This window comes from Ambystoma mexicanum, chromosome 3q (genome assembly GCF_040938575.1).
Source record: "Ambystoma mexicanum isolate Mex_15411 chromosome 3q, UKY_AmexF1_1, whole genome shotgun sequence".
NCBI classification, from domain to species: Eukaryota; Metazoa; Chordata; class Amphibia; order Caudata; family Ambystomatidae; genus Ambystoma; species Ambystoma mexicanum.
The window spans coordinates 865,577,345-865,603,976 of record NC_090926.1 but is presented as its reverse complement, the minus strand read 5'-3'; the positions used below and the strand labels follow the sequence as shown (position 1 = coordinate 865,603,976).

Below are 26,632 nucleotides of genomic sequence, written 5' to 3'. Positions count from 1 at the left end.
AACACCAAGGCCTCCCTTGCCCACTAGGAGCCTCCACTCAGCAGCCCGGGGGGTCCTTATTGGTGCAGCCTGGCGGGGAAACAAACCACAGGCTGCGAGGCGCGGGCGCTCTCCCTCACGCTCTGAAAACATAGTGCCTTAAGGCCGACTCATCCAAGTCTTCTGAAAGCGCAGCAGTCTAGTGCTCATCGGCTTCACAACCCATTTTTTAACAAGCATTCAGTAAGAAGAAAAGGATGTACTCCGTCAGTGCCGTATTACACCGAATCAACACACGGTGAGACGTTTAACTATTGCACTATGACTTAATCCAAACCAGTCATATTTAACGACAGAGCATTCATTATAACGATACAATAAGACGGAATTAATTTGTGCCGCGCTCTACTCGCTGTGCAACCAGACCGGCTCTATTATTACCCACGATGTGCCCTAGGCGAAATAAGTGGAGGGAGGGATGGGTGCTAACAAAAAGGCCCTACGGGCCCGCCCCGCCCAGGAACAAGCTTATTCCTTGCCCCTCCCCCACACTTACCTCCACCGCACATTCATTCCTGCCCTCGATGCTCCTTCCTCACTGGAACAACGACCCGTCCTTCACTGGAACACCTCTAACTGGAACCCATCACGAACATCACTGCAGCACACGAACCAGAAAATTAAATCCTTCTGCCCCAACGAAATTCCTTACACTTGCGAGGCGGCGACCGGGTCCCAGTGCAGGAGCGAGATGCCTGGCACCCCGGTCCCGCCTGCTTATATCCTGGTGGCCCCGCCCCTTTTCCTTTGTTTGACCCTTCGCGGGTTTTTGGGCCATTAGGCCTTTGGCGCCGTTCCGCCCTTCGCCTTTTGACCCCAAGGGGAGGGTCCCCGGTCCTGGCGGCATGACCCCGCAGGGGTTATACCCTGCTGTCTCCTCCATCTTGGGCTGATTTTTCCGTCGTCAGCTCCATTCACTGCTTCCAACGTTTTAATGACCCCTTCGGGAGCCTCTTACTCGTCGCTTGTTGCAATGGGAGTTTCCTTATTTCCAGAACACCGGTACCATGCAGTTCGGGCTTCTCTGACCGGTTAGGAGGCTTGCCGGGCTGGGTTTCAATCCGCAGCAAACCTCGCTATGACCTCCCACGCCGGCGCTTCCTCAGTCGCTCGGGCTTGGCACTTCTCCCCTCATCGGGTGCTGGCTGACCCGAGCTCGATTCCGCTCCCCGCAAGAGAAGGCTGCAACTCTCAGCACAGGGCCGACAACGTAGCCCTTCATATTTACGCTCCGGCTATGGCAGTTGTTTACCACACCGCTGCAAAGGTGCTCGGATCCGGACGGTGTTTGGGTGTAACAAAGGGACAGATGTGCTCAGACTTTACCCTGCACATTCCACATGGGCTCCGACTCCAGCCTTCGGGGTCTGTCGACATTGAGAAGTTTCAGATAACAGTATTATTCGCCATTTTTCCTCTTTCCCGAGGGAGACGTCGGCTCAAGCAGCCATAATGCCTACGCCACCTGATGCTCTCTCCAGAAAGTCCTTATTGAGCCTTGCAAGAGGATTCCAACAGCATTAGGTTGACCGGTGACTACATGCTTGGAACGGTACATGGCATCGCCTTACAAGCTTACGACTAGTACTAGTTGGTGGTGTTGAATAGTTCGGCTGCTCTGGAAACAAGTGAGGCACTGCGGTAGCCTTATCACCAGACCGAGACAGGACCCTGGCAGTTGTGTTTTGGGAACATCTATACAAGCCATGGTATTATACACAAAACACTGAGAATGAGTCTCTGAAATTAGTCATAGTATGAAGACAGCATATGGCAACGAGTCACCAGCTCACAAGTTAATTCAATAAAAGGCCCAACCAGGACCTTGGTGCATATGTTATTAGCACCCACAGCGTTACTCCCGAGATCCTAAGGGCCTAACGAACTTGGAGAATTTTTTCTTAAGAGGGGGTAATGTGGTGAAGGGGTGCCATGATTTTAAACTTGCCCTTCTTGAGGCTTGGGTGGACTCTGATGAGTTTCAGTGGAAGCAATCTTCTGAGCATGAATAAGTTCACAACTGCTTACAAGAAAAGTACATCACAGACATATGGAATGGCTCGCAGTCATATCAGGTGTATGATTGACTGGACATGCCTTTCAGGAAGCCCCATTTACGAGGCTCAAGCGGAGAGAAACACTGCAGAAACCAGACTTTATGGCAGAAGGGAACAAATTAAAGTGAGCAAGTCTCAGGTTTAACGAAAAAAAACCTTAGTGCTGACAAAAGCCAGCGTTTTTGCTTTTTTCCATGAAAGCATGAGTTTTTTTGCTTGCAGAGATTTCAATGCCACAAACAAGCTCTGGACCTATAAACCTTGAGAGTCCACATCCATCAAGAAAGTAGGAAATGGACACAAATTAGGAGTATGGGCAACTATAGGTGTAAATGGAAAAGGACAACATATCAACTCTCAATCAGCAATGCTGGTCCCATATGCTCTATAAATGTATACTCACCATTTGGGGTGTTCGTAGGGGATGGGGTGATTTCAATGTAGAGGTGTGCCATCCCTAGATATAGATGAACATGGTGAAGAGTTGTGCCCTAGCACCTGCCCACATGCTATGCTATAGTCTATCAGACCCCCTATACCTTTGTACATCTTGTCGCCATTAAAGATGATTATGGCTGTGGTTCCTGGGTAGGAAAGGGACCCACAACTGTATTGAATGAAGGACAGAGGGATGTGGATGCAGTACAATTCGAAGGAGAAAGCAGAGGAACAAAAAAAAAAGGTGCAATCTCCACCTGGAAGGTGTGTTGAGAACTAGCATGTGCACTTTGAGGCCTGTGCTACCATCCAGCTACTCCACTTGCACCTGCAGAGATCTCCGCAGCCTGGCCATGTTAAACGTCAGGCCATACAGTTCGGCTTGAAGGCAGAAGACAATATATCGCTTGGAAGCTTTCAAAATGTATGGTTCTCCTGACTGTGGAGTGGTCAAGCCATTACTAAGCGACAGTTTCTGCCCAGGCACTGCTCATATGTGGGTGAATTCACACTAGCTTGCCAGACCTAGCCAACAAAGCACGTGAATCTACAATAGATAAAAAGCAAAGCCGATTTCAACACTACCACATTCTTGTAAAGCCAAGAACTTGAAAAGCATGGATAACTATCTTGAAGGAGGTCTCAGCCAGCAGGTTGAAGACGCACATGAGCACTAAACAACCCTATTCACTTGTTATTTGGGATATTTTAGCAGCAGTTTATGGTTGGGCTACCAGCATATAGTCTTTAATGCGAAGTTTGTAATGTAAAAGGAAGTTACATAAATAAAAGTCCTAAAGATTTATCCTCTTCGCTCAATTCTTCAGGGTGACATCTACTAATGCCAATAGCCTTGCTGCAAATTCACATAAGCAACCTTATAGGAGAACATATTTTGTACTTGCTTGGAACAGCTCAACTTAATTTCTAATTACAATATAGTCAACTTGTCAAACATTAACAGTGCTATATGATCAAACTAGCATTTTAAAATACACTTTCAATACAACTAGCTCTATTAATAAATCGCGTGAAAGCATTAAGTGCACAAAATAAAGTTACCAAAGTTCTCGTTGGTCTCTCCATTAATGAATCCATTGAAATCTCTTCTGCCAGGACGAGTGACCCTGAATAACAATGAATAGGATTTCACCATATGGCTGTTGCTTGGCTCAAACTCATTGCTCGAAACTGCCAATGATGGAAAGTTGCCCGGCTTTGTTGTGTTGAGGTCTGGATTTAAAGGTACCTGTTTTTTACCTGTGGGAACTTGTCTAACGGGGCAACTAACATCCTATGAAGAAAAATAAAAAAACACAAAATACTTTAATATCAGAAATTTCTTAAATAATTAAGTTATATCTGAAAGAGCGCACCATTCGAAAAGTGCATTAAAAAGTATTTTAATTTTTAACAAAAATAAATAGCTAAAGGCAGATTATTCCATTCGTCTAATAAATGTTCTCCAGCAAGGGTTTCCTTTCCAAATTCATAATCATGTGTGAAAAATCCGAGCTGCCAGACTGGGCCACAAAAAAATCCAAATCAAATACCTAATTATCGAGAAGAGTCCAGAAGGAAACTAAAGGACTGCCATTTGGAATGTTAATGCAGCTACTCAGAGGTACCAGAATTCTCAGCACATCATTTTTATAGCGATCACGCTGGCATTCATGGGTGGTAATGGCCCCGAAGCACATGCATACGAGAAGCAAAAGCGAAGAAAAGGCCTCAGCAAGGATTATTGGATTTTATCACCTCTCTCTGCTGCAAACATGAGCGTGATCGTTATGAGCACCTCCAAGTGGTCAAATTTTTTTATTGTCATTAAAACAAGAGCTTTAACATGAGAACTTGAAACAGGGGCTTTTGGGTGCAGGTTTCTTGCAATGCTTTCCAATGCAGGTTGGCATATGAGGCTGTATATATGGAGTTTGGCTATGTGTCCCACCCATTTAACGCCCATTGCCAAGTGAAATGCATAGGAGTTTCCTCCCATTCCCACCCGTTTTCCGTGCAGCCTAAGCTCCTTTTGCACTCTTTGGCTCAATTCCTACTGTGTGGTAGATTGGTCAGCCATCTTTACTTCCAAAATGATGGCTGTCATCTGTATGTTATTTTAAAGTTGTTTGACTTTACTGATGCTTTTTCAAATATTGGCTGCATCTTTTAGGTTATGTTCAATATGGTAATGTATTTGGTTTTCCAAATGAAGTTTCGTTAAAGATACGCGTTTTATAAAATTACTATCAAATTGGCCATATACTGATTTCTGCGTGGTGTTCCAGTGTCTCCTGATGTAAACATGACCTGATGAGCTGTGCAGATAATGTCAGGATGAAGACAATGGTTCTGCAGTCTGTGTTTCTGTACGGAGGGCAGCCATTTTATTTTAGCATTCCATTGGCAGAGGACAGCAGACCACAGGATGGACGATACAGAGGAATAGTGGTGGTGAGCCATTGAGGTGGGGAGGAGAGAAACTAGCTAGATTTTTTGGATTAAAAATGCTATTTATTGTCGGCATCGGCTTGGTTTTTGAGATGCCCCCGCCGACTTTCACTTATTTTTATTAACGTTGCAAATATGTCCCGGCGGCGGATTAACTCCGTTAATCCGCTGCCGAACCTATTTGCAATGTTAAACAAAGTTAAAGTCGGCGGCATCAGGAAAGCCGAGACGCTGACTTTCACTTTGTTTTACTAAAGTTTCCACCTCCCACCTCCCCTTGACATGGGCCCGACATGATCCGTCACGGAAAAAGTCTGCAGCTCCACATGGACAGGAACTCCTGTGCCACTCGGCCCTCGTTCTCCATTGCAGCACCCTACCTGCACTTAGGATATCAGTGTTCTTTGTCTCTGCACAGTGTACCGTGGGTGGCAGCACTGTAGCAAGACTGCTGCCAGCCTTCTCTGAGCTCTGTGCTTGTTTTTCCTTGAGGCACCATTTCCACAGGGGTTACCAGTCATTTGGTCGAGAAAAAAAAAAAAAGGTCGACAGGACAAATGGTCGACACCATTTTGTCGAATTTTATATTTTTTTTATTATTTTTCTAAAAAACCCTTTTTTTCCCCTAAACGAAAACCTAAAAAATATATATATAAATAAAAAAAATTCGACCATTTGGCTTTCGACCAAATTCCGTCGACCATTTGGCTTTCGACCAAATGTCTTTCGACCACAAATGACTGGACAGCTCCACCCACAGGTGCCACTTCAGCAGGTTCCCATGCTGGCAAATGCTTTTTCAACAACTCTTCATCCTGAGTTGTGCATCTATTGTGATAGTTCTTTATTATTGAAAGACGGCAGGACAGACAAGCAGTGCGTGGGGAATGGAACTCTGCATTAATGTAGGCAGTTATTTATTGGAGGAAGAGGGCCGTATACAACGGTGAGTGGGAATGGATCATTGGAATGTGACTTGCACTTAGCAAGTCCTCCTGCGTAGTGTAAATGAGGGACGAGCACCTTTATAGGTGTATCAGGTCCTCATTTATTAACTACGCAATCTGCATTTTCTTCAAGGCAACAATTAAAATGAATCTGAAAATAATCAATCTTTCTTTTACGTTAATCAATATTTAGTGTTGGGTATTAAGAAGCACTAAATAGTCATCATTAAGTCAAATCTATTGCATTGGAGTACAGCTAGAGGGAGATGACATGAGGAGGGACACAAAGCTTGTAGGCGTTTGGTCACTTACCCGCCCAAGGCCATGCTAATCCCTATGATCATTCCCACCACTTCTGGCCCCTCTCCGCCAAAGCATATTTTACTGGGTTCTCTGAGCCAGCTGTAAATCAACCTTTGCATTCAGTGTGGGGCCGTATTATTTAAAAGCAGTCTTCTTAAGAGTTAATGGCTTACTTGGAGCTGTAAACACGCTATTAGTGTAATACAAATGTCCTAAGCAGGCCTCCCTTCAACCACTCAAATTATAAGTCGTGTGTGTGTCCATCACTGAAGGCCTGTAAAAAAAAAAAACAAGTTTTGATGTGTGTGTGTATAGGCATTAGACAGGCATTTGCTAGACACTTATATAGCCAGGTATACTCGCACCATTTTGCATCTGCTATCATTACTGAATCCAGTTAGTACCATTACGGTAGTGACTGGCAAATGCCTTTCCCAGAATTACTCAAAAGCCAAAACTGTTGGCTTGTTAATGGCCTCTGCATGACTCGCACACCGAAATCACCAAAAAATAAACTAACTAAAATCGTAGACACTGTCCCATTACTCTTTCCAAGACCTAGAGGCGTGCATTCACAAGAAAGTGCTGGTCAGGGAGAGACGGTGGAACAGAGGTTGGGCACTGTCCGGTTGGGAGAAGTGCCAGAGGCTGGCATGAAACACGGGTGGCTAGAACCCCTTCACCGAAAAAAATATAACTTGCATAGCCCATTTTGCCTTCAAACATCCAGGAGGAAAAGAGTTGCTAAAGAATCTGTAAGGACGACCTTGCTGGAGAGATTGTAGGTAAGTCAAATTTGGTTTATAGTGATATTACCGAATTACATTATGTCGAAAGTCGAAAAAAATTTTTTTTAAAAAAAACACATTTCGAATGTCTTTTTTTAACTTTTTGTTCGAAATGGGGGGTTCTCACCCCTAACCCCCTTTTGTTGGATTTTTTTTTTTAGTTTTACCCCCTTTTTTTAGTTGTGGAACCCAAAACAAAACAAATAAAAAAAATATAACATTCGAAATGTTTTTTTTAAACTTCTTTTCGACATTATGACTTGACAATGTTTTTGACGTTTTCACTGCACACCGTAAAATTTCCCTCTCTGTCAAGCAATGCATCATCTTAGGAGTACATTCCGAAGCAGTAGAAGTGCTTTGCTTTCAAAGACAACATTTCTCCACTGGACAAGTCGGCACACTAAAAAGTTGAACTATCCATGTCTTGCCTATGGACTATTGTGCCACGATGGATGGGGGAAGAGTGTTAAATTACTTTAAGGGTTGCAGCAATTTCTCTTCTTTATGTAGCTTGCTCAAGGGAACAGTACATAGAATATGGCGAGAGTACAGAATGTGAGCAGGGGGCTGTGAACAAGTTCTTGGCAGTTTAGTGCACTTTTACGAATGGTAATGTTAGGGCAGAATTCGATTTTGGGTATTCTCAGGTGCCATTTTTAAGGTCACTCAGACATTATACGCTTTATTTTGCCAAGCTCCCTATTGTTGCTTTTGGTGCAGCCACCAAAATATCACCAACACCATAAAGTTGCACCAGGAAGCAGACTGTGGTTGGCATAACAGGAAATGTGGCATAATCGTCCGACGGACTCAATGTCAATTCATGTTCCATTACACCAATGTAATCCACTGGTGGCTTATTTAAACAGGTTTTCCCGAATTAGTAGTACTCTACCATGTCACAAGGCTGTGTCAAAACTGACTCAGTTTAGTGATCTTTCTTTTGATCACAGCGCAGTCTCCCTGTGTGCAGAGCCACTTTACTTTTGAGGAGAGGATAAATTGACACAAAGGTTCCTGCCTTTGACTCGCACCACCTTGCCCTTGAGGGACGGAAGGAAAGATTTGAGTGCCCAAAACACTGCCCGCAGCTCCAACACGTTTATGTGCAACGCCTTATCCTCCTTCAGCAACAGGCCTCTTGCGTGAAGGCTCCCGGTGTGAGCCCCCCCATCCTTATACGGAGGCGTCCGTCGTAACAGTCTCCTGGTAAAGTGGGGTCTGGAAATCCACACCCCTGAACAGATGTGCGCGAACTCCCCACCACTGTATCGCTTGACGGAAACTCTCGTCAAGTGTGATCTTGTCCTCGAGGCTTCCCGACACTTGTATCCAACGGGCGTCGAGGAACTCCTGAATGGACACATGCGCAGCCTGCACAATCGAATGAGGTATATGCACGACGACATCATGCCGAGCAGAGACTAAATAGACCTCGACCTTGCAATCCATCGGGCAAACAGCCGTTGGACATTGCCCAAGATGGCCGCTATCCTCTGCTCCGACGTAAACGGCAGGCACGACAGTGTTGAGTCGGGCTCCCAGAAACAGCGTGTCCTGCGATGGTGCCTTTTGTGGATGGGGATGTGAAAGTAAGCATCCTCCAGGTCCAGCAATGACAGGAAATCCCCCTCTTCTAACTGTCCTAGAACGTGTTGACGAGTCACCATCAGGAACTTTTGGGACCCGATGTACTTGTTCAGACGACGGAGGTCTAGGATGGGCCTCCATCCGTCGGTCGTCTTTTTGACAAGGAAGTAAAGAGTAAACTCTGGAGCCTCTTTGGGACGAGCTCCATCGTGCACTTTTGTAGCATGGCCCGCACTTCCAGCAGCAGCTGGGGGACATGGTTTTCCTGCTGGGCCACTGGTGGTATTCGGGGACACTTTCGTTAAAATTCCAAGGTGTGTCCATGGGCGAGAGCGTCCAGCACCCAACGTCGGTAGAGATGGTCTTCCACACGCTGACTAAGTTCGCCAGCCGGCCTCCCAGAGGGGTGTACGAGGTGGGGGCCCGACTCCACGGCCGGTTCAATCCTGCTTTGATGTCGAAGCGCCGCCTTGGGGGCCTTGGCGACGACGGCGTCGTCCTCCAGATTTGGCGTGGCCTCTGTAGGTCTACTGGGCTGATGAGCAGGAGGGTTGACAGTAGGACGAAGTACCTTCACCGAATAGTTTGGATGAAACTTGGGATTTTCCGCCGGAAGTCCAAAAGGACGCTGTCGTTGAAGCGTGCCTAAGGCACGAGCCGTCTCAGTGTCCACCATGATGGCATGAAGAGACTCATCCACTGTCTCCCCGAACAAATTGTCCCTGTCGAAGGGCATGTCCAACACCTTCGACTGAACATCCTGGTGGAAATTAGTGTCCCTAAGCCAGCCCCACCGAAGACTAAAGCTGTTGCCCATTTGGCAGAGCCCTGTGTCGGCGAGGTCGTGGCCACTGTAATGGCGTGGTCCGAAGCCACCTCGCCTTGCTGTAGGATCTCCAAAGCTTCCGCCCTCTCGTCATCAGGAAGGAAGTCCAGGAAGGGAGCGATCTTGAACCAGAGCTCCCTGCCGTAACGTGCAACAATGGTAAGGGTGTTGGTGGCCTTGATGGTAGTCGCTGCCGACGTGATAACTCTTTGCCCAATGACATCCAACTTCTTCACCTCACTCCCCGAGTGGGAGGAGGCTGCCGAAGTTGAGGCGCCCGAATATTTCTTTTTGGCTGCCGCAGACACCGAGTCCGGAGCTGATTCAGATCACAAGCACTTAAGCACTTGGGTGCAGAGTCCGGCACCTTGCATTTCTTCTCATAATGGTACCTCTTCGCCGGGGCCGAGGAAGAGTTCTTCATGGGGGCCAACCCTTCGTCCCAAATGTCACCCAAGAGCGGGATTGAAAGTACGGTCTTCCTCTTCGCCTTGCGGCACTGGTATAGGAAACCCTCTTCTCCTCAGGGATAAGATGGAAACAGCTGCGAAGTCCTGGAGATCATGGCGTGGAACGAGCCAATCTTGTCGGGCGATGAAGATCTGGGCGGCGGAAAAAGGAGATCTCCCAACCCGCTGTCGTTGTCTGTGCCACCTTAGTCACCCGAAAAAAAAAAAGAAATTATAAATAACATATCATACCCTTGTGGAAATCTTTCCCGTAGGGCCTGCTCTCAACGCATCGCTCCTCCTGGAAGGTCTGGAGGTTGATAACCTCCTCCTCCGAGGAGATTTCTGTGCCTGGAGGGCTACCATGCCCCCCCTCCCCTTCTCTGCGACCGAGGGTGACTGTTTCCGGTGTCTCTTCAATGGCCTGAAAAGAGGACTCCCTCCTGGCAGGCAGAGATACTCTTGCCTTTTTGGGCCTTGCCCTGCGGATCGGCCATGGCAGTCTTCGCAAGGGACTCCACCACTCCTTCAATGGTGGGCCTTCGTCAGATGTACCTGGACCTTCACCGCCTTGGTCAAGCCCGCAGCCTTCAACTTAGGGGGAGGGTCTGAGCCCCGCTCCCCCTTGGCCTCCTCTGGAGGGTCTGCCTGGGTCTTCTCCAATAGCTTGCCCGGATGGTCCGACTTCGTCTTCTTTGAAGATCCTGAGCGTTGGCTCGTGATCGAAACCAGAGACGCTGTACTCACCCTGGCCGCCGAGGAGCCTGTCGCAACAGCACTCCCGGTGACAGCGGTCTCACAGTGCTTAGCCTTACGTTGGGCCCCTGTGGGAGGAGCGTCCTCAAAAGTCTTACAAACGGCTCAACCTTCTTCTGGCAACACAGTCTTCCTCCACGTGAGTCGGGTCCGAGTGCAGGCAGTAGAGGCACAAGGAATGCCCATTGTACGAAAAGTCTGCAAGCCGCAGCCTGGGCAAATCTTGAACAGGGGTGCCAAGTCCTTCTCATCCGCCATGTCCACGCGGTGTAGGTCTTGAAGAAGCTTCTGTAATCCTCCAACTAGTAAACTCGACGAAATTCGCCCTTGAGGGGCGCTGAAGATTCAGAAAAACGGGTTCCCGTTAATCGGAAGGAAGATCACAAGAAGCTTGAGGCTCGATTGACGAAATAAATAGAGTGAAACTCTTAGAAAAAGCGCAAAACGCAGTAAACGCCCGAGACTTCAGCACAAGGACTCCCACCACTTGAACGTGCAGTAAAAATCTGAAGATGGCTGTCAGAGGGGCTTAGGTGGAGGGCAGTCATTGGCTGGGGGCAGTATGACCCAGTGATTGATTGTTTAATTTCTGAACTGTCTTTCTCCTAACAAACTGATTTTTGTTCCTTACAGAGGATTCCAGGCCTGACAAAAGGGAATATTCATGAGCATGTGAATCCATGCCAGACCCCATGCTGGAGAATGGGAATAAATTGGGTAACAGCCGTCCTGTCCCCTAAAATATCCTCTACAAAATACTTGTCGAATTGCATTTCCTGGGTCTGAATCTGAAAATGCTCGGCTGCTTTTATGAGCATATCATTATACTGATCGGTATGGATGACAATTCCGTGGATCAGTGTGGGCGCTGGCTGGATATATTAGTCCATGAGGTTGCAATTATGCTTGGTGAATATTATTCATGATCGAGACAATAGGTTGTTGGTGCATGTTTTTTATTTTTTGTTTTTTGGTTTGATCAAAGATAAAGCAAACATCTTTGTGGCAATGATTGCCAAGAAATCAACATGGTTACGTGCAAACAGCCGACGTGCGTTTCGACCCAAGTCTGTTTCAAGGCAAATTGAGTTGCTTCGTGACAGCTCGTCCATCGACCTGGCTACCCAGCCCCACTGGAGCCCTTACCTGGGAGTACCATACTACAGCTCACCCTGAGCCCACCATTTAACTCAATTTGCCTTTAAAAAGACTTCGGTCGAAACGCGCGTCGGCTGTTTGCACTTAACCATGTTGATTTCTTGGCAATCATTGCCACAAAAGATGTTTTCTTTATCTTACCACTCGTAATTGTCTGCTGAGCCTGTCCACTTCCTCCGGCGTGAGGTAGATGTCCCGTTTCTAGGGCCCACTGCCACATGCTGATTGCCAGTCTGCACAGAGGAGGGGATCTGGTGCCTCCCTGCTTGTTAACATAGTACATGCTGGTCGAGTTGTCCGTCTGGATGAGGACAACCCTGCCCCTGAGAAGTGGTAGGAATGCCCTGAGCGCTAGCCAGATGGCGTTCAGCTCTCGCCAATTGATGTGGTTTTCCTGCTCCTGTCGAGTCCAGGTGCGGTGGACGAAGAGATTGTCCAGGGTGGCTCCCCAGCCCACGAGCAAGGAATCCGTGGTCATGGTGGCCCGCGGAGTGGGTGGCCGGAAGGGCTTGCCTGTCCGTAGGTTGCAGTCTCTGGACCACCAAGTCAGGTCCACGTGGAGAGAGGGAGGAACATTGATCATCTCGGATTGAGAGCCCCGCTCCTGGTTCCATGAGACCGCGAAGTGCAGCTGAATCCTCCTCATCCTTAGTCTCGTGTGCTGGACGGCTAATAGGACCGCTGCCAGTAGGCCCAGGAGATGTTGGTACCACCATGCCAAAGTCACTTCTTTGCTGAGGAAGTGGGTGGTGGCCCTTTTGATGGCCGAGATTTTGTCCTCCGACGGAAATACATTCTCGGAGCACATGTCCCAGATGAAGCCCAAGAATGTAAGAGTCTACGCAGGCTGCAGCTGGGACTTCTTGAGATTGCGCGAGAAGCACAGTTCATGCATTCATAAGGGCATGAGAAGAGTGGTGAACCGCTTTCGGAGACGTAGCCCTGACAAGCCAGTCGTCGAGTTAAGGGTAGATGTGGAGGCCCTGCGCTCTGAGGAGGGCCGCAACTGCATTTATGAGCCTGGTAAAGACCTGGGGGGCCGAGTTGCGGCCAAAAGGAAGGACCTTGTATTGAAAATGGTAGCCCATGAGCCTGAAACCTAGGAAAGAATGATGGGGCTGCCAAATCGGGACGTGTAGGTGCAAGTCCTTCAGATTCAGGGAGCCTATCCAGTCACCCTTGTCCAATGTGTCTGCTATAAAAGCTGGCATAACCATCTTGAATTTTTGTAGGGTAAGGAGAGGTTGAGGGTGGAAAGGTCCAGCAAACTCTGAGGCCCCCCTGGTTCTTCTGAATGGCGAAAATCCTGGAGTAAAATCCAAAGCTCCACTGCCTGGCTCTATACGAGCGACCAGATCTCCGCCAAGAGAGTGGTTGTCCCAACCTGTGGGAGGGGAGGAGGGGAGGAGGGAGGAGAGGCTGGGATAGGGAGGCGGTACCCCCTGGATACTACAGAGAGGAAAGTGGGGTCTGTGAAATACTGGTGACAGAAATGTGCATGAGAGGAAGTCTGCCCCCCGCACCGCAGACACATGGACCTGAAGGGGCGTGTCATGCCTTCTTTCCCTCAGAGGCTTTCGCGGAGGAGGGGGACTGGAAAAAGCCCTTACTCCCCCACTCTTTTTGTTGCTTGCACCCGTTCTGAGACGGCGAGCGGTCCAGCCGTCTGGATCTACGTTCCTGGAAGCCGCGGAACCCTACGTATGTTCGACCCCTATCTGAGCGCTGCTGAGATTGGGTGTACGATTTGGGCGTGGTCTTTAAGGATGGATAAAGACTTGGCCATTTGTGAGCGGTTTTTCTTTTTGTCCAGCTCTCCGTCCATGGAGGAGTGGAAGAGATCCCCCACCCCCTTCGAACGGTAGATCTAGTATGCATTCCTGGACGTCCGCATTGAATTTTGGTGCCGGAGCCAGGCTGCCCTTCTCATGTCCATGGCGATACAGATGGCACAGCCAGAGGTGTCAATATGGGCCACGGTGGATTCCATGAGGTCATGTGCCACCAACTTGACCTCGGCTAGTCCCGCCTTGAAGTGTGATTGGCGCTGGGTGGGGAGTTCCGGGAGGAAGTCCGCAATTTCCCATCATAATCTTTGGTTGGCGGCAGCCAGCATGGCATCGGCCTGACGCAGATGTAAAGAAGCATTGGAATAGATTTTCTGGCCATACCCCTCCAAGATCTTCTCCTCCTTTGTTAGGCGGAAACCTGTGCAGTTCCCTCTGGGACCACTGCAAAAGATTTAGGACTACAGGTGTTTGGCGGTGAACCGACTTGGTAGCAGTCTGTACCACACAGATTCACTTGGTAGCTGTGGCTGAGCAGTCGGACTTCCCTCAAGAAGAGTTGAGCAGTATGTGGAGTATGTGGAGTATACAAAATAGGGCAATTCTTCACAGCAAGACAAGCAAACACGCAACAAGGCTTAGTGTAAAGATATTAAGGTATTTATTTATAACGAAACATCAAAAACACTATGGCACTTTCACGGCAAACAAATCAAACACAATTACTCTACGAAGAAGAAACGATCAATCCCCCTAGCAATATTTCGACAAGTCTAGGTTCTACCGGCACCACTTATTTACAGACAGAGGTGTATACCTCAACCTAGATGGCACTCTAATATTAGTTAGGACGGGAGAGAAAAAGATAGGCGGTTACGAAATCAACACAGTTCAATACTTCACGGATAAAATGCAAGGCAGGAAGGCAAGAATCACAATAGATCGTAAAGTTCAGAGGCCAGGCCCACTCGGAGAGAGGCAAGGCGCTATGTCCCAAAAAGTCTCTAGTGGAGATGCATTCAAGTCCTTGTAGCAAATTGTTATCGGCAGATTGAACCAGTTCAGAACAATAAATGAGAAAAGCTTGGAGGCGACCCAACGGAAAGGAGAGGATTAAGACACCTCACTCGAACCGATCGAAAGGGAAGCCAGGCGGACACGGTACCTTGTTGTGGAGGGCAGCTCCGGCGGGGGCAGTTGTTCCTGGTGGTGGATGCACGTCGGGTCTTTGCCAAGAGTAGAGATGATCTCGTCGTCGAAGAAAAGTGAAGTCCGGTGCACCACCAGGGAAGAGACCAGCCGCGGAGTGCTCCGTCACAAGGCACCACCTTTTGGTCGCGGTACAGGGGTAGTGGCTATCCGGTTGCCGAGGTACTCTGCACGGGCAATTCGACCACTCCATCCTGAGGCGAATAAAAAGCAAAGGGGACTGGTTGTTCCCACCAGTCAGGGGAAGAGACTCTCCGGCAGGGAGATCTCCTCTGTCGTTGGGAAGTGGTGAGTCGGTTCCGCAGGGCTCCACCGGAGGTGTCGTCGTGCAGGTCGGCTCAGCGTTACCCTCGTCGGATTCTTAGGTCCTGTGGCGACTTCTGAAGATCCAGTCCCAAAAGCCCTGCTTTTATGCAGAAAACCCCCATTCATTCAGCCTAGCTGTCAATCAACACATGCTAAGTGGTGAGCGGGGAGGCTCACCACTTGGGCCAATCACTCCAGAGTGCGACCGGAGTTGGCAAGGCAACTCGGTCCAGGGTGCCTAAACCCCCTCCCACACCCCTGTGGTAACCCAGACAGAATGGCACCACTTTGGAGGGTCTCTGTACAGAGCCCGCCAAAAGTGGAACAAAGGGCTCGACCTTTGGTTTAGGAGTCACAGAGACTAACAGACGCCATTTTACAAACAGAGTTCTGGCAGAAAATACCATCCGATAAACTTATTTAGGATAAGTAGATCGGTGGTACGTTAGAGATAAACGAGAAAAAGTATCAATCTCCAACAATGGGACGAATCCCATAGGGTTATGTTCGGGGTCGAACATAACAAGTAGTTTCCACTGCCACCAGCCAAAACTCGACGAGGGGGGACGGGACAGTGCCCCCTCGAGTAACAGATCCAGGAGTAATCGAATTACCCCTACTAGTACGTCCACAATAAGATGGTTTGTACTAGTTCTGTTAGTAAATTTAGGTCTAGTAAAGCCAATGGTGACTTTACATGCCCGGGGAGACAGTAGTCAGTCCCCGGGTATGGAGTCTATGGTGGAGGTCCGCTAGGACGCCCCAGTGTTACGGCATGTAGGGTGCGGTGTAACACACATAGAAAAACATATGAGACCCTATGGGGTAAAAGACCCCATAGCCCATAGAACACATTGACATTCAAAAGAATTACACACATTCATGTCCAAGAGTGGGAGGAAAAGAGTCTCACTCTTGGCAGGATGGAAAAAAACAAACTCCCGAAATCCAGCAAAGCTGCTGGGGGACTCACTAGGTTAGGAAATTCGGCCTAAACAGAGAATTCTCCCTAACATCCTTGCCTAGCAGCTCTGCAGAGGAGGCAGCTGAGGACGACTGAGATTTGGAGTATAGTGATGCTGCAGCGTTCACTGAGGAGTGTGGGTGAGGATGGGCCGGAAGCAAGAGTGTATCCCCCTTCATCTGCCTGTACTTGGCATCCAGGTGTCGATTTAACGGCTGGGAGAGTGGGGTTTGAGCCAGCCCTTTTTGGCCAGGGAGACTACATCGGTCTGCATAGGAATCCCCGATTTGGCAGAGGGGCGTCGTGTGAGGACTTCTGCCAGAACCCCCTTTGCCGGCTGCTCGACCTCGGGTTGGGGTAGGCCCAGATACTCTGCCAGGCCAGCAAGACGTTCGTGGAAGGCCCCGGCATGTCCGGATATTCCTCCTCATCTGTACCCTGTGGATCTGGGGGATCCTGTGGAGGAGGACAGGGACCGGGACCGGGACCGGAGGCTGAGGAGGCAGCAGAAGAGGAGTCGGCGGCTGTGGAGCCAGAGGAGGCGGCTGCGCCGGGGCCTGGGGAGCAGACGGAGGAGTCTGTGGTGCCGCTAGCATTGCGGGAAGGTCTTCTCTGATGAAGTCTTTGGAAAACGCCCCCCCCAAGGTGACTTCATGAGGCAGAGGAACCTCTCCAAGAAACCCTCTTCACTGACTGAGAAGGTGGCGGGGGTGCTGACAGGGTAGCAGGAGGCTGCTGCGTACCCTGCCCATACGGACGCAAAGGAAAGCTGCCCTGCGCAAATGAGGGGTAGACTAAAGGCCACGTATCTGGTTGAGGCCAGTCCCACCTTGACACTTGTTCTTTGCCGAATGCCGGACGGGTGCCTTTCTCGCGCGGCCATTTTGTCGTGTTGCTGGGCCCGGCCTCTTCCAAGACTCTTGCATGTGGATCACGCGGCCTATCCTGCTCCTTGAGGCTAGGCCGGGTAGGTGAGACACCTTCGACCTGGGGGTCGGTAGAGCTGCGTTTAGGCACCCCCCTCAGATATATTACCGGTATTAGAGCCTGGAAGAGCTCCCTCCACCTGGCTAGTCTGTTCTTCAGTGCTTTCGAGAACAGCGAGTCACACGCTGAACAAGATTGCCAACCGTGGTCTGGGCCAAGGCAGCGTAGGCAGAGGGTGTGGGGGTCTGACGTTGGGAAGAGCCCGTTGCAGGATGGACACCTGCTGAACGCTGTGGAAGTCAACATGCGCTGGGGAGGCGCGTGACGCCTGAGGACAGAGTACCTGAATGATAAGAAAGACAAAGAAGAAGTATACGTGCGTGTAATTACATGGCCGAAGTCTAACCCAGGAGCGCTGGTGAATTCAGCCCGTTCCCGTCGACGCGGAAAAGGGGACTAAGGTGTGGCACCGAAGGGCTGAGTCAGGGCAGCGCATGCTCCCAGGGCTGCACCCCTGCACGCCTCTAAATTTAAAGGGGAAGGTGGTTGTTTTTCTGGTGAAAAAGGTTCCGTCTCCCGTCCCTTGGAAGGGAGACCCATGCAGTATGGAGTAAAGGGGACGGGATGTAAGAGTATAGAGAGGGAAAGGGGGCATATGCATTCTCTTAGTGGCCTAAGAAATGCCACCCCCCCTCTCTCCCTAAAATCTGGGCCGAGGCCTGGTGCGGCCTTCCAGGGCCAAAGGGGCGTTGTCGAGTCAGGTTCTTTGTCCAACGGTGTTAGTCCTTTTCACCGCCAAAGATGTTCAAAGGTCGGTAATATAAAGGATAGAAAGAGTTTTAGCGCTAATATGGTTTATAATGAATGGCTTTAGCCGAAACGGAACTCTGCGTAATAGTGCCAATGATGGCGGAAAAACGATCTGAGGGACATCAACTCATGAAGGACCATGGGTACAGTGGACTTCACACTAGGGATAGTATTACTGGCATGCCCTGTCGACGTCCCTTTTCGAGTTACGAAAAAAACTTTAATACTCTGCAGCTTCCACTAGATGTCGGCCTATGCATAGCAAGTGATCTATATGACAATGCATTACTTACCGTAAAAGCATTTGATGGTTGTATCTGCTTAGATTCACATGCTGTGCACAGGTCCGACATCCAGTGGTCACTGCGGAGTATTGCATTTTGTTTTTCGTAGTCGAAAAGGGGACGTCGACAAGGCGTGTCTGTTACACTATCCCTATAGTGACGTGCGTTGTACCCACAATCCCTCACGCGTCGAGGTCCCTCTTGTTTGTATTTTTCTGCCCTGAGGGAGCCTTCTATACGTGAGTGAGTACAGAAAAGAGAGAGATGTAGAAAGATGTCTATGTTCCTTCCATCCGAGCGGGGAGGAAGGGTGGGCGCATGTGAATCTAAGCAGATACAACCATCAGAAATGCTTTTACGGTAAGTAATGCATTGTCTTCTGATGTTTGTTAATCTGCTTAGAATCACATGCTGTGCATAGACTAGCGAGCAGTACCCGGAGTTGGCGGTGGGTTATGAGAAAGAACAGTAGAGAAAAGATGTCTTAATACTGCCTGTCCCACTTGGGAGTCAGATCTAGAGTGTGCATCTAGACAGTAGTGTTTTGTAAAGGTGTGCACAGAACTCCAGGTAGCCGCTTTGCAGATGGACTCAAGGGGAACATTTGCAATGAACGCTATGGAAGCCCCAGTGCCGAGTGGAATGTGCTCTTGGCTTGAAGGGTAGTTCTCTCTTAGCAAGAGAGAAACAGAGAGTGATGCATTGAACAATCCATCTACATATAGTGGACTTTGAGACTGCATCTCCTTCTCTTCCTGCTGCCACCGAGACAAAGAACTGATTAGTCTTTCTCAGTGGTCTGGTTCTTTCCATGTAGAACATGACAGCTCTGCGTACATCTAGTGTATGCAGACTTTTTTCTCCCAAGCTGGAATGGTTTTGAAAGAACGTTGGTAGTTCTATTGACTGGTTCACATGAAATTTCGAGATGAATTTTGGTGCAAACCTTGGGTGTGTGCGTAGAACCACCTTATCCTTGTGAACTGTTACGAAGGGGTCTAGAACAGAAAGCCTGTAGTTCACTTACTCTCCTAATGGAGGTGATAGCTATTAGGAAAGCAGTCTTAAGAGTGAGGTCTTTAAGAGTTGCCTTGTGCATGGGTTCAAAAGGAGGGCCCATGAGTCTAGAAAGTACCACATTTAAGTCCCATCCGGGAGCTGGGTTAGCTATCGGAGGGTGTATTCGCTTTACCCCCTCCATGAAGGCCTTGATAACTGGTATCTTCCACCACGACACTTTAAGTTGGGAAGTGGTGTATGCAGAAAGTGCCGCCAGGTGGACTTTAATGGAATTGAACACTAGACCTGACTCCAGTAAATGGGTCAAGTACAGACCAATGTTTGTGGGAGAGCAGTCAACCGGGTTGATGCTCTTACCTCTACACCAGATGACAAATCTTTTGCACTTGCTAGAATAGCAGTGGCGAGTATTAGGTTTTCTGGCTTCCCTGAGGATGACCATACATCTCTGCGGGAGTTGTAGATGTCCAAATTCTATGATCTCAGGAGCCAGGCTGCTAAATTCATGGTCTGAGGGCATGAATGCAGTGTCCTGCCCTTGTCCTGTGACAGCATGTTGTACGGGCAGGGAAGTTTCACTGGGGGCGATAGGGACATCTCCATCAAGTGAGCGAACCATGGCTGCCGGGCCCACATTGGGGCCACTAGTATCATGGTAACCTGCTCCTGGTGCATCTTGTGCACCACCTTGTTGTGAAGGGGAGTCGGGGGGGAAAGGCGTAAACAAATTTCCCTGACCATTGAATCGACAGACCGTTCCCCTTGGACTGGTTCTGGGGGTACCTGGAGGCGTAACTTTGGCATTGTGAGTTCTCCAGAGTTGCGAACAGGTCTATTTCCGGGAATCCCCATTGCGTGAAGACGTCGAAGACGATGTCTTCGTGCAATTGCCATTCGTACTCTTCGGGCAGGGGGAAGTCTCTGCTGAGTTCGTCTGCTAGCAGATTGAGTTCCCCTGGTACGTGTTGTGACAGTAGGAACATGTTGTGTTTGAGAGCCCACTTCCATATATTCTGGGACAGCTTGGACAGTCCTGGAGAGTGGGTTCCCCCCTGCTTGTTGATGTAGTACATGGCTGTGGTGCTGTCTGTAAGGACCATCACTGTCTTCCCTTGTAGGTGTTCCTGGAAGGCTTTTAGTGCTTTGAACACGGCCAGTAGCTCCAGTAGGTTTATGTGCTTGGATGCTACGTTCGGAGTCTACACTCCGTGAGCAGTTTGATGGGATAGGTGAGCCCCCCATCCTGTGAGGGATGCGTCCGTGGTTAGAGTGGCCTCCACCGCGGGTGTGGCAAAGGGTTTCCCTATTATCAGGTTTTCCTTTGTCCACCACCGTAGCGAGAGAACCAAGGCTTGCGAGACCACCAGTAGATCGTCCCATTGTCCGCTGGCCTGACACCACTGGCTGTTGAGCCACTCTTGCATTGGGCGCAGGCGCGCGAGGTACCAAATAAATACACGACGCCATCATACCTAGCAATCGCATCGCTTTGCGCACCGTCACCTCTCGACCTGCCACATATTGGGGGATCTGAAACAGCATGTTTTGGACCCTCTCGTTGGAGGGGAAGACGAGGCCGTCCTTTGTTTGAATTAGAGCCCCTAGGAATTGTTTGACTTGGCTGGGGTCTAAGCTGGACTTCTTCTCGTTGATGGAGAAGCCCAGTTGGAACAAAAGGTCTACAGTCTTTTGGGTTTTTGAGAAGAATGTCTCGTAAGAATCCCCTGTTATGAGCCAGTCGTCGAGGTAAGGGTATACTGGGATGGATAACCTGCGCAGGTGGGCCGCTGCCAGTTCTTTCGTGAATACCCTTGGTGCAGATGCTATGCCGAAGGGTAGCACTCTGAACTGGTAGTGTTTGCCCTCTATCATGAACCTGAGGTATTTTCTGTGCGCTGGCAACATTAAAATATGAAAGTATGCATCTTTCAAGTCCAGTGTTGTCATGTAATCTCCCTGTGATAGCAGTGGGATCACTTCCTGTAAGGTCACCATACGAAACTTCTGGGGTTAGATAAACTTGTTCGCTGGGCGCAGATCTAATACAGGGCGCATGGTTAGATCCTTTTTGGGTACAAGGAAGTACACTGAATAAATACCTTCCATTACCTGAGATAGAGGCATGACCTCTATGGCTCCTTTTTCCAGCAGTTGGTCCACTTCTTGGAGAAGGATGGCGAGGTGTTCTGGTGTCATGCGGTGTCCCCTCGGGGGTCTGTATGTTGGGGAACTGTTGAACTCTATACAGTAGCCGCGGGCTACGGTGGAAAGTACCCAGCGGTCTGAGGTTATTCCCTCCCATGCTGGAAGAAAGGATGTTAACCGGCCCCCGACCGGCGTTGCATGGGAGGGGACGTGAATCTTCACGTCACTTGGTGGTGTTGTTGGCTTGGGAGCCTCTAGGGGTGGAACCCCGGCCTGTTCCCTTGCCACGACGTTGACCCCTCCGATTGTACTGGCCGCTATTACTCTGGTAGTTGCTGGCAGAGTACTGTTGGTTTTGTTGCTGGCGTTGTCCATGAAAAAAGCGCTCATTACCAAATCCCCGCCTATTACGGGATTTAGAAATTTGGTCTAAGGTCTTTATTGTATCAAATTCTTTCTTCGCGTTCTCCAGCGCATCATCCACTGCTCTCCCAAAGAGGTTGGACTCCTCTATGGGTTTATTAATAAGGGACGCTTGTGTTTCCGGCTTAAATCCGGAATTGCGAAGCCAGACGTGACGCTTCAGTAAAATTCCTTGTACCAAAGTGCGGCCAGCCGTCTCTGCTGTATCGAGGGTATTCTTGACGATGCTTTGATTGACCAGGGAGCCCTCATTAACTGTAGCCAGTAAACGAGTCCTTAGGGGTTCGGGAGCTTCTTCGATGTCCTATCTGAGCTTAGCTCATTGAGCATCGGCGTAGCTTGCCAATAGGGTATTATTATTGGCGATTCTGGTAGAGAATGCTGCAGAGGTGGTGATTCTCTTGGCTAGGGCATACAGCTTCTTCCCCTCTATCTGGGGGTGCCTCGCTAGTAGATAGTGGGACTCCTGCCCTTTTCCTGGTGTTGGTCACGACCAGGGAGTCCGGGATTGAGTGACCCTTAATATATAAATGGGACTGATTGAGAGGGAGAGAACAGTTTCTCAATCCTCGGATTGACCCCTCTCACCAATGCAGGAGTGGAAAGAGAAGGTGTAATACGTCTCTTAACTGAGGCGAGGATAGGTATAACCTGGCTAGTGGGGGTTTTTTCTTTGATAATCCTCTCCACAAAATCGGTGTCTGGGGTGACGTCCCCAGTTTCGATTTCGAAATGTGCTGCTGCCTTCTTCAACGGTGCATTGAAGGTGGGTTGATCGACAGGCGAAGGGTTGCTGACTGGTGTAGTTTGAGTAGACCTGATGACTATACTGCTACTGCCTGTGTCAGTCGACCTAGCCGGTGACTGCCAGGGATTTTGTCCCCCTCGCCTGCGTCTTCCTGGAATCCTTCCTCACATAGGTTAGTTTCCTCGTGAAAACCTTCCTCTTCTTGTTGGTCCTCACCATAGGTGAAACTCATCTTCCTCTTGGAAGGTGTCTTTCTCAGAGGGATTGTAAGAGTTAATGTATGTATGGGGTTATAAAACTTCTGGTATTTAGCCCTTGGACTCTCAAGGGGTGCCTCCCTTGGTCTCTTGGGTGCCCTGTCTTCTGGTATGGACATGAACCTATCTAGTTTGTCATACAGTTCTGGAACCTTTCAAAGGTCCACTGAGGTCGGCCAGGACGGTCTGGGAAAGAAAAGAGGGTTTCTTCCTCCTGTAATTGTCTGGTTCTGTCCCATAACGTTGAAGAAAGAGCCTTCGCCTTCTGAGTAGCCTTCTTGCTGGCTAGGGCCTTCTGTCGGCGTCGGGAACTGGCCTGATCTGTTTTCCGGCGTATCCTTGGCCTTGTGCGCGGTTTTCGGCGTTTCACTCGCCGTACGTCTTTGGCCGTCCTTAGATGCTATGCGCGCGAGGCTTTCGGCGATCATTCTCTCTTCCGAGTGATCGGTCGCCGTCGAGTCCTTGGTCGTCGAGTCCTTGGTCGTCGAGTCCTTGGTCGTCGAGTCCTTGGTGGCAACGTGAGCGCTCTTGCGATGCGCGTCGCCGGAAATGTTGGTGTTAGCGCCCTTATTTTTAGAGTGCCCAGTCGCCTGTCGCGGAAGCGGTGGTGGGGAGGGCTGACGACCCTTACGGTCGGTGGGCCCGGCGTCCCCGTTGGCGCTATGGCGGTCTTCGTCTTCGACGAATGTGTGCCTGGGGGTATGTGCTTTGGTGTTTTTCTGTGTGCATCCCCATAAGCTGGGCGTGAGCCGGGCTTGTCGGGGACGGACGAGGAGCATGAACGCTCCTTTGAGAGGTCTACAGCCTCCGTTACGGGGGCCGTGTAGTCACTGTCCTCGTCACACTCGGCGGCGACGGTAGGGGGCGAGGAGTCAGGCCTAGACATGGCCTAGGCCGCCCACCTTTTGACCCTGCGGTCCTTTAGAGTTTTGGGCTTTAGTAATTTACAGCCCGCACAGCCGTCCTCCTGGTGATCGAGGGGTAAGCAACAGTTGCACCGTTTGTGCTTATCCTTCCAGGTATATTTACCCTTGCAAAGCGGGCAAAACCTAAATGGCGTCCTCTCCATAGCTGAGGGTAATAGGTGTGACTACGACCTCGAAAGAGAGGGAGGGGGAGGGGAAGGGGAAAGAGAAAGGCATTCTTAAAGAAAAGAAAGACCACAAAGCCCCACTCTCCCTACTGTGTATGTAACGCTCACCTGATTCTCGCAGAGGCGCCGGTCTTGACTGGGCGACTACCGTATCTTCAAAGGTGATGTGTAGCACCCGGTTGGCTCTTTGGGCTGGACCTCTGTGCACTGTATGCCTGACGTGTAGAGTAAGATGTCTGCAGATAGAAAATATGGAGTTAATGAACTGGGGTTATTGGGGTGTCCCTATCGCTTTCCTCTTCTCTCCTGTAGACCCCCAAAGGTTAACGCTCTCACCTTAGGTAAGTGAATGCCGAGCTCTCCATCTGCCTCGGGGCAGGGTGCTGTAGCCAGTTTCTTCACTGGATAGGTAGCGCAGGCCTCTTGACTTCAGAGGACTGCTGTCCGTCGTTTACTGCACGAACGGTAAGTTTCGAGTCATTCAAATGTCTTTTTAAAGTCTTTAGTAATGATGTCTCTTGTTTTGCAGGGTTCCGGCGATGGCGGATGACGGGCTGAAGTGAGTTGAAGATGGAGCCCGTGTGATGAATAGAAGCACCTGGAAGCACGTGAGTAAGCGCTTGTTGCCTGCTTCACGATGCGCTCTAACTGGCTTTTTATTTTGCAGGTACGAGTTCGGAGCGGCTGCAGGGTGCCGGAATACCCACTGGATTAGATGCGGAAAGGAGTAATGGCACGTGAGTATTAAAGTTCCCCAATGTCTTTAAACACACCTTGTTTTGTCTTTCAGATGCGGATGCAGCGCCGAAGGCCTCCGGAGCGTGCGAAGAGTTGGTAAGCCTTTGCCTTTCAGATGCCGGAATGCAGTGTGAAGACCTCCGGAGCGCACGAAGAGTAGGTAAGCCTTTGCCTTTCAGATGCCGAAATGCTAACCTGTTCTTTCTTGTCTTTATAGGTATTGCTGAAGCCTGGATTCAGGATGGTAAGCCTTTTTCCTTAGGCCCAGGACTGGATGCAGAAGACACGATGAGCGTCCTGCTGCAGAGGGTGCAGAATAACGCAAAGCAAGATTCATCCACCGGGTGTGGTTTAAATAGCCTCCTGTAGTGCTTAGGTGTCTCCTTCCACAGCCACGCCTAAGTAAGAAAAGAGTTCCTGGTAAGAAAAGAGTTCCTGCCTTCCAGAAGAGTTCCAGTGTTCTAAATCTAGGGAGTGGCTCCAGCCCCACCCAACAGGAAAAGTAGTTCCAAACAGAAGAGGATCAGAGGCTCAACTGGCAGGCAAGTAAGCAGCATGGTCTGCTGCAGGTAAGTCCACCCAAGCATTATGAGCCCGGCGCTTCCAGCGCTGGGACTGGGCATATTTATGAGCCTGGTGCCACTGGCGCCAGGACTGGGTCCAAAAGGTCCCAATTGGGACTGGTTGGCACTCGGAACCTGGGTTATGGATCTGCTTCCAAGGGAGTTGGGAAAACCCTGACCTTTTGGAAGCAGAGATCATGACAGTGTATGGCCGGCGAGGCCAGGCCACGTGTTAGGCAGCGCCGAAGGATCTCCTCCGCTCGTCCTTCCGTCGAAGATCTTGCTCGGCGGAGAAACGGCTCTGCATCGAGGGAGGGATCTACGTTATTGATATTAATAACAAACGACCAAAGGTCGAAGAAACTATTTGGCAATGTCTCTCGAAGAGCTCCGCATAAAGGCGACCAGTAGCTGGGCGGAAAAAAACAATCTGAGGGACCTCGACGCGTGAGGGATTGTGGGTACAACGCACGTCACTATAGGGATAGTGTTACAGACACGCCTTGTCGACATCCCCTTTTCGACTACGAAAAACAAAATGCAATACTCCGCAGTGACCACTGGATGTCGGACCTATGCACAGCATGTGATTCTAAGCAGATTAACAAACATCAGAAATTTATATTTCGTGTGGTGTGTTATATTAGGCTATATTTGATGGGTGATCATATTTTGTTAGCAGTCTACTTATCGCCTAAGAGTGAAGCCCGACTACTCAGACTCTTCACCATATAAATACAAATGTCTAACTTGGTGTCGACACTATTCCTTCCTGTAGGGAGCAGTGTTTTCAGACCACTTTGCAGAAAGCTGTGGAAACGTTTTCATTATAATTGCATTTATCAATTTATTATTTCAGTGATTATAGATAACCAAATTAAATAAACCAACTCTCAGATCCGACGTGAAAGCCAATGCTCTTTGGTTGTACAGGTCAGAATACAGCCCACGAACAAATGGGCCTGGTCAGTGTATGCATATATTTTATTTTAATTAGATTCATTATTCATGTAATAGCACTAAATTATTTCCCCTACCGATAGGCCCAATTCTGGGTAAGAAAACAGGCAGTTTTGGAAAACAAATTTACTTAGAAAATTATAAATTACTCAATGTAGCGATTAATGTACTCCACAGTCCCCTTTTCTCCATAGAGATTGGGTGTCCCTCACAAAAGCCTTCATCCATTAAACTTGGCTGCATGACGAGGTGTGGTACCACGAGCATGCACTCCCCCTGATTCCACCTTCCGGCGCCGCACCTCGTTCCCTTCTACACATCTGCCAGATTTAACTACTGCCTAAATAAATTCTTACTAGGGGTGCATAGAGGTTGTATGGAGCAATGGGACTAGGAGTAGGTTCGTCACTGCGGTGAGTGATTTACAATTACTCCTACATCCCGTCCCCTTTCCTCCATACTGCATGGGCAATTACCACTGATTAGTAGCACTTAGGGAGGAGAGAGGTCTATGGAATTAAGAACACTGATTCTTCAGTACTGCTTGCCCGAAGGCTGCGTCCGAGCGTGCACTGCTATCCAGGCAATAATGC

At 49.3% G+C, this 26,632-nt stretch overlaps 1 protein-coding gene across 1 annotated transcript in view; it reads right to left on the bottom strand.

Moving 5' to 3' along the window:
• SUZ12 (SUZ12 polycomb repressive complex 2 subunit) overlaps positions 1-26,632 on the bottom strand; it is a 1,189,145-nt gene that overhangs the window by 936,278 nt on the left and 226,235 nt on the right. The window contains exon 7 of the mRNA XM_069654958.1: positions 3,597-3,828. Coding sequence (XP_069511059.1) covers positions 3,597-3,828 — 232 coding nt within the window. The remainder of the gene's footprint in view (positions 1-3,596; positions 3,829-26,632) is intronic.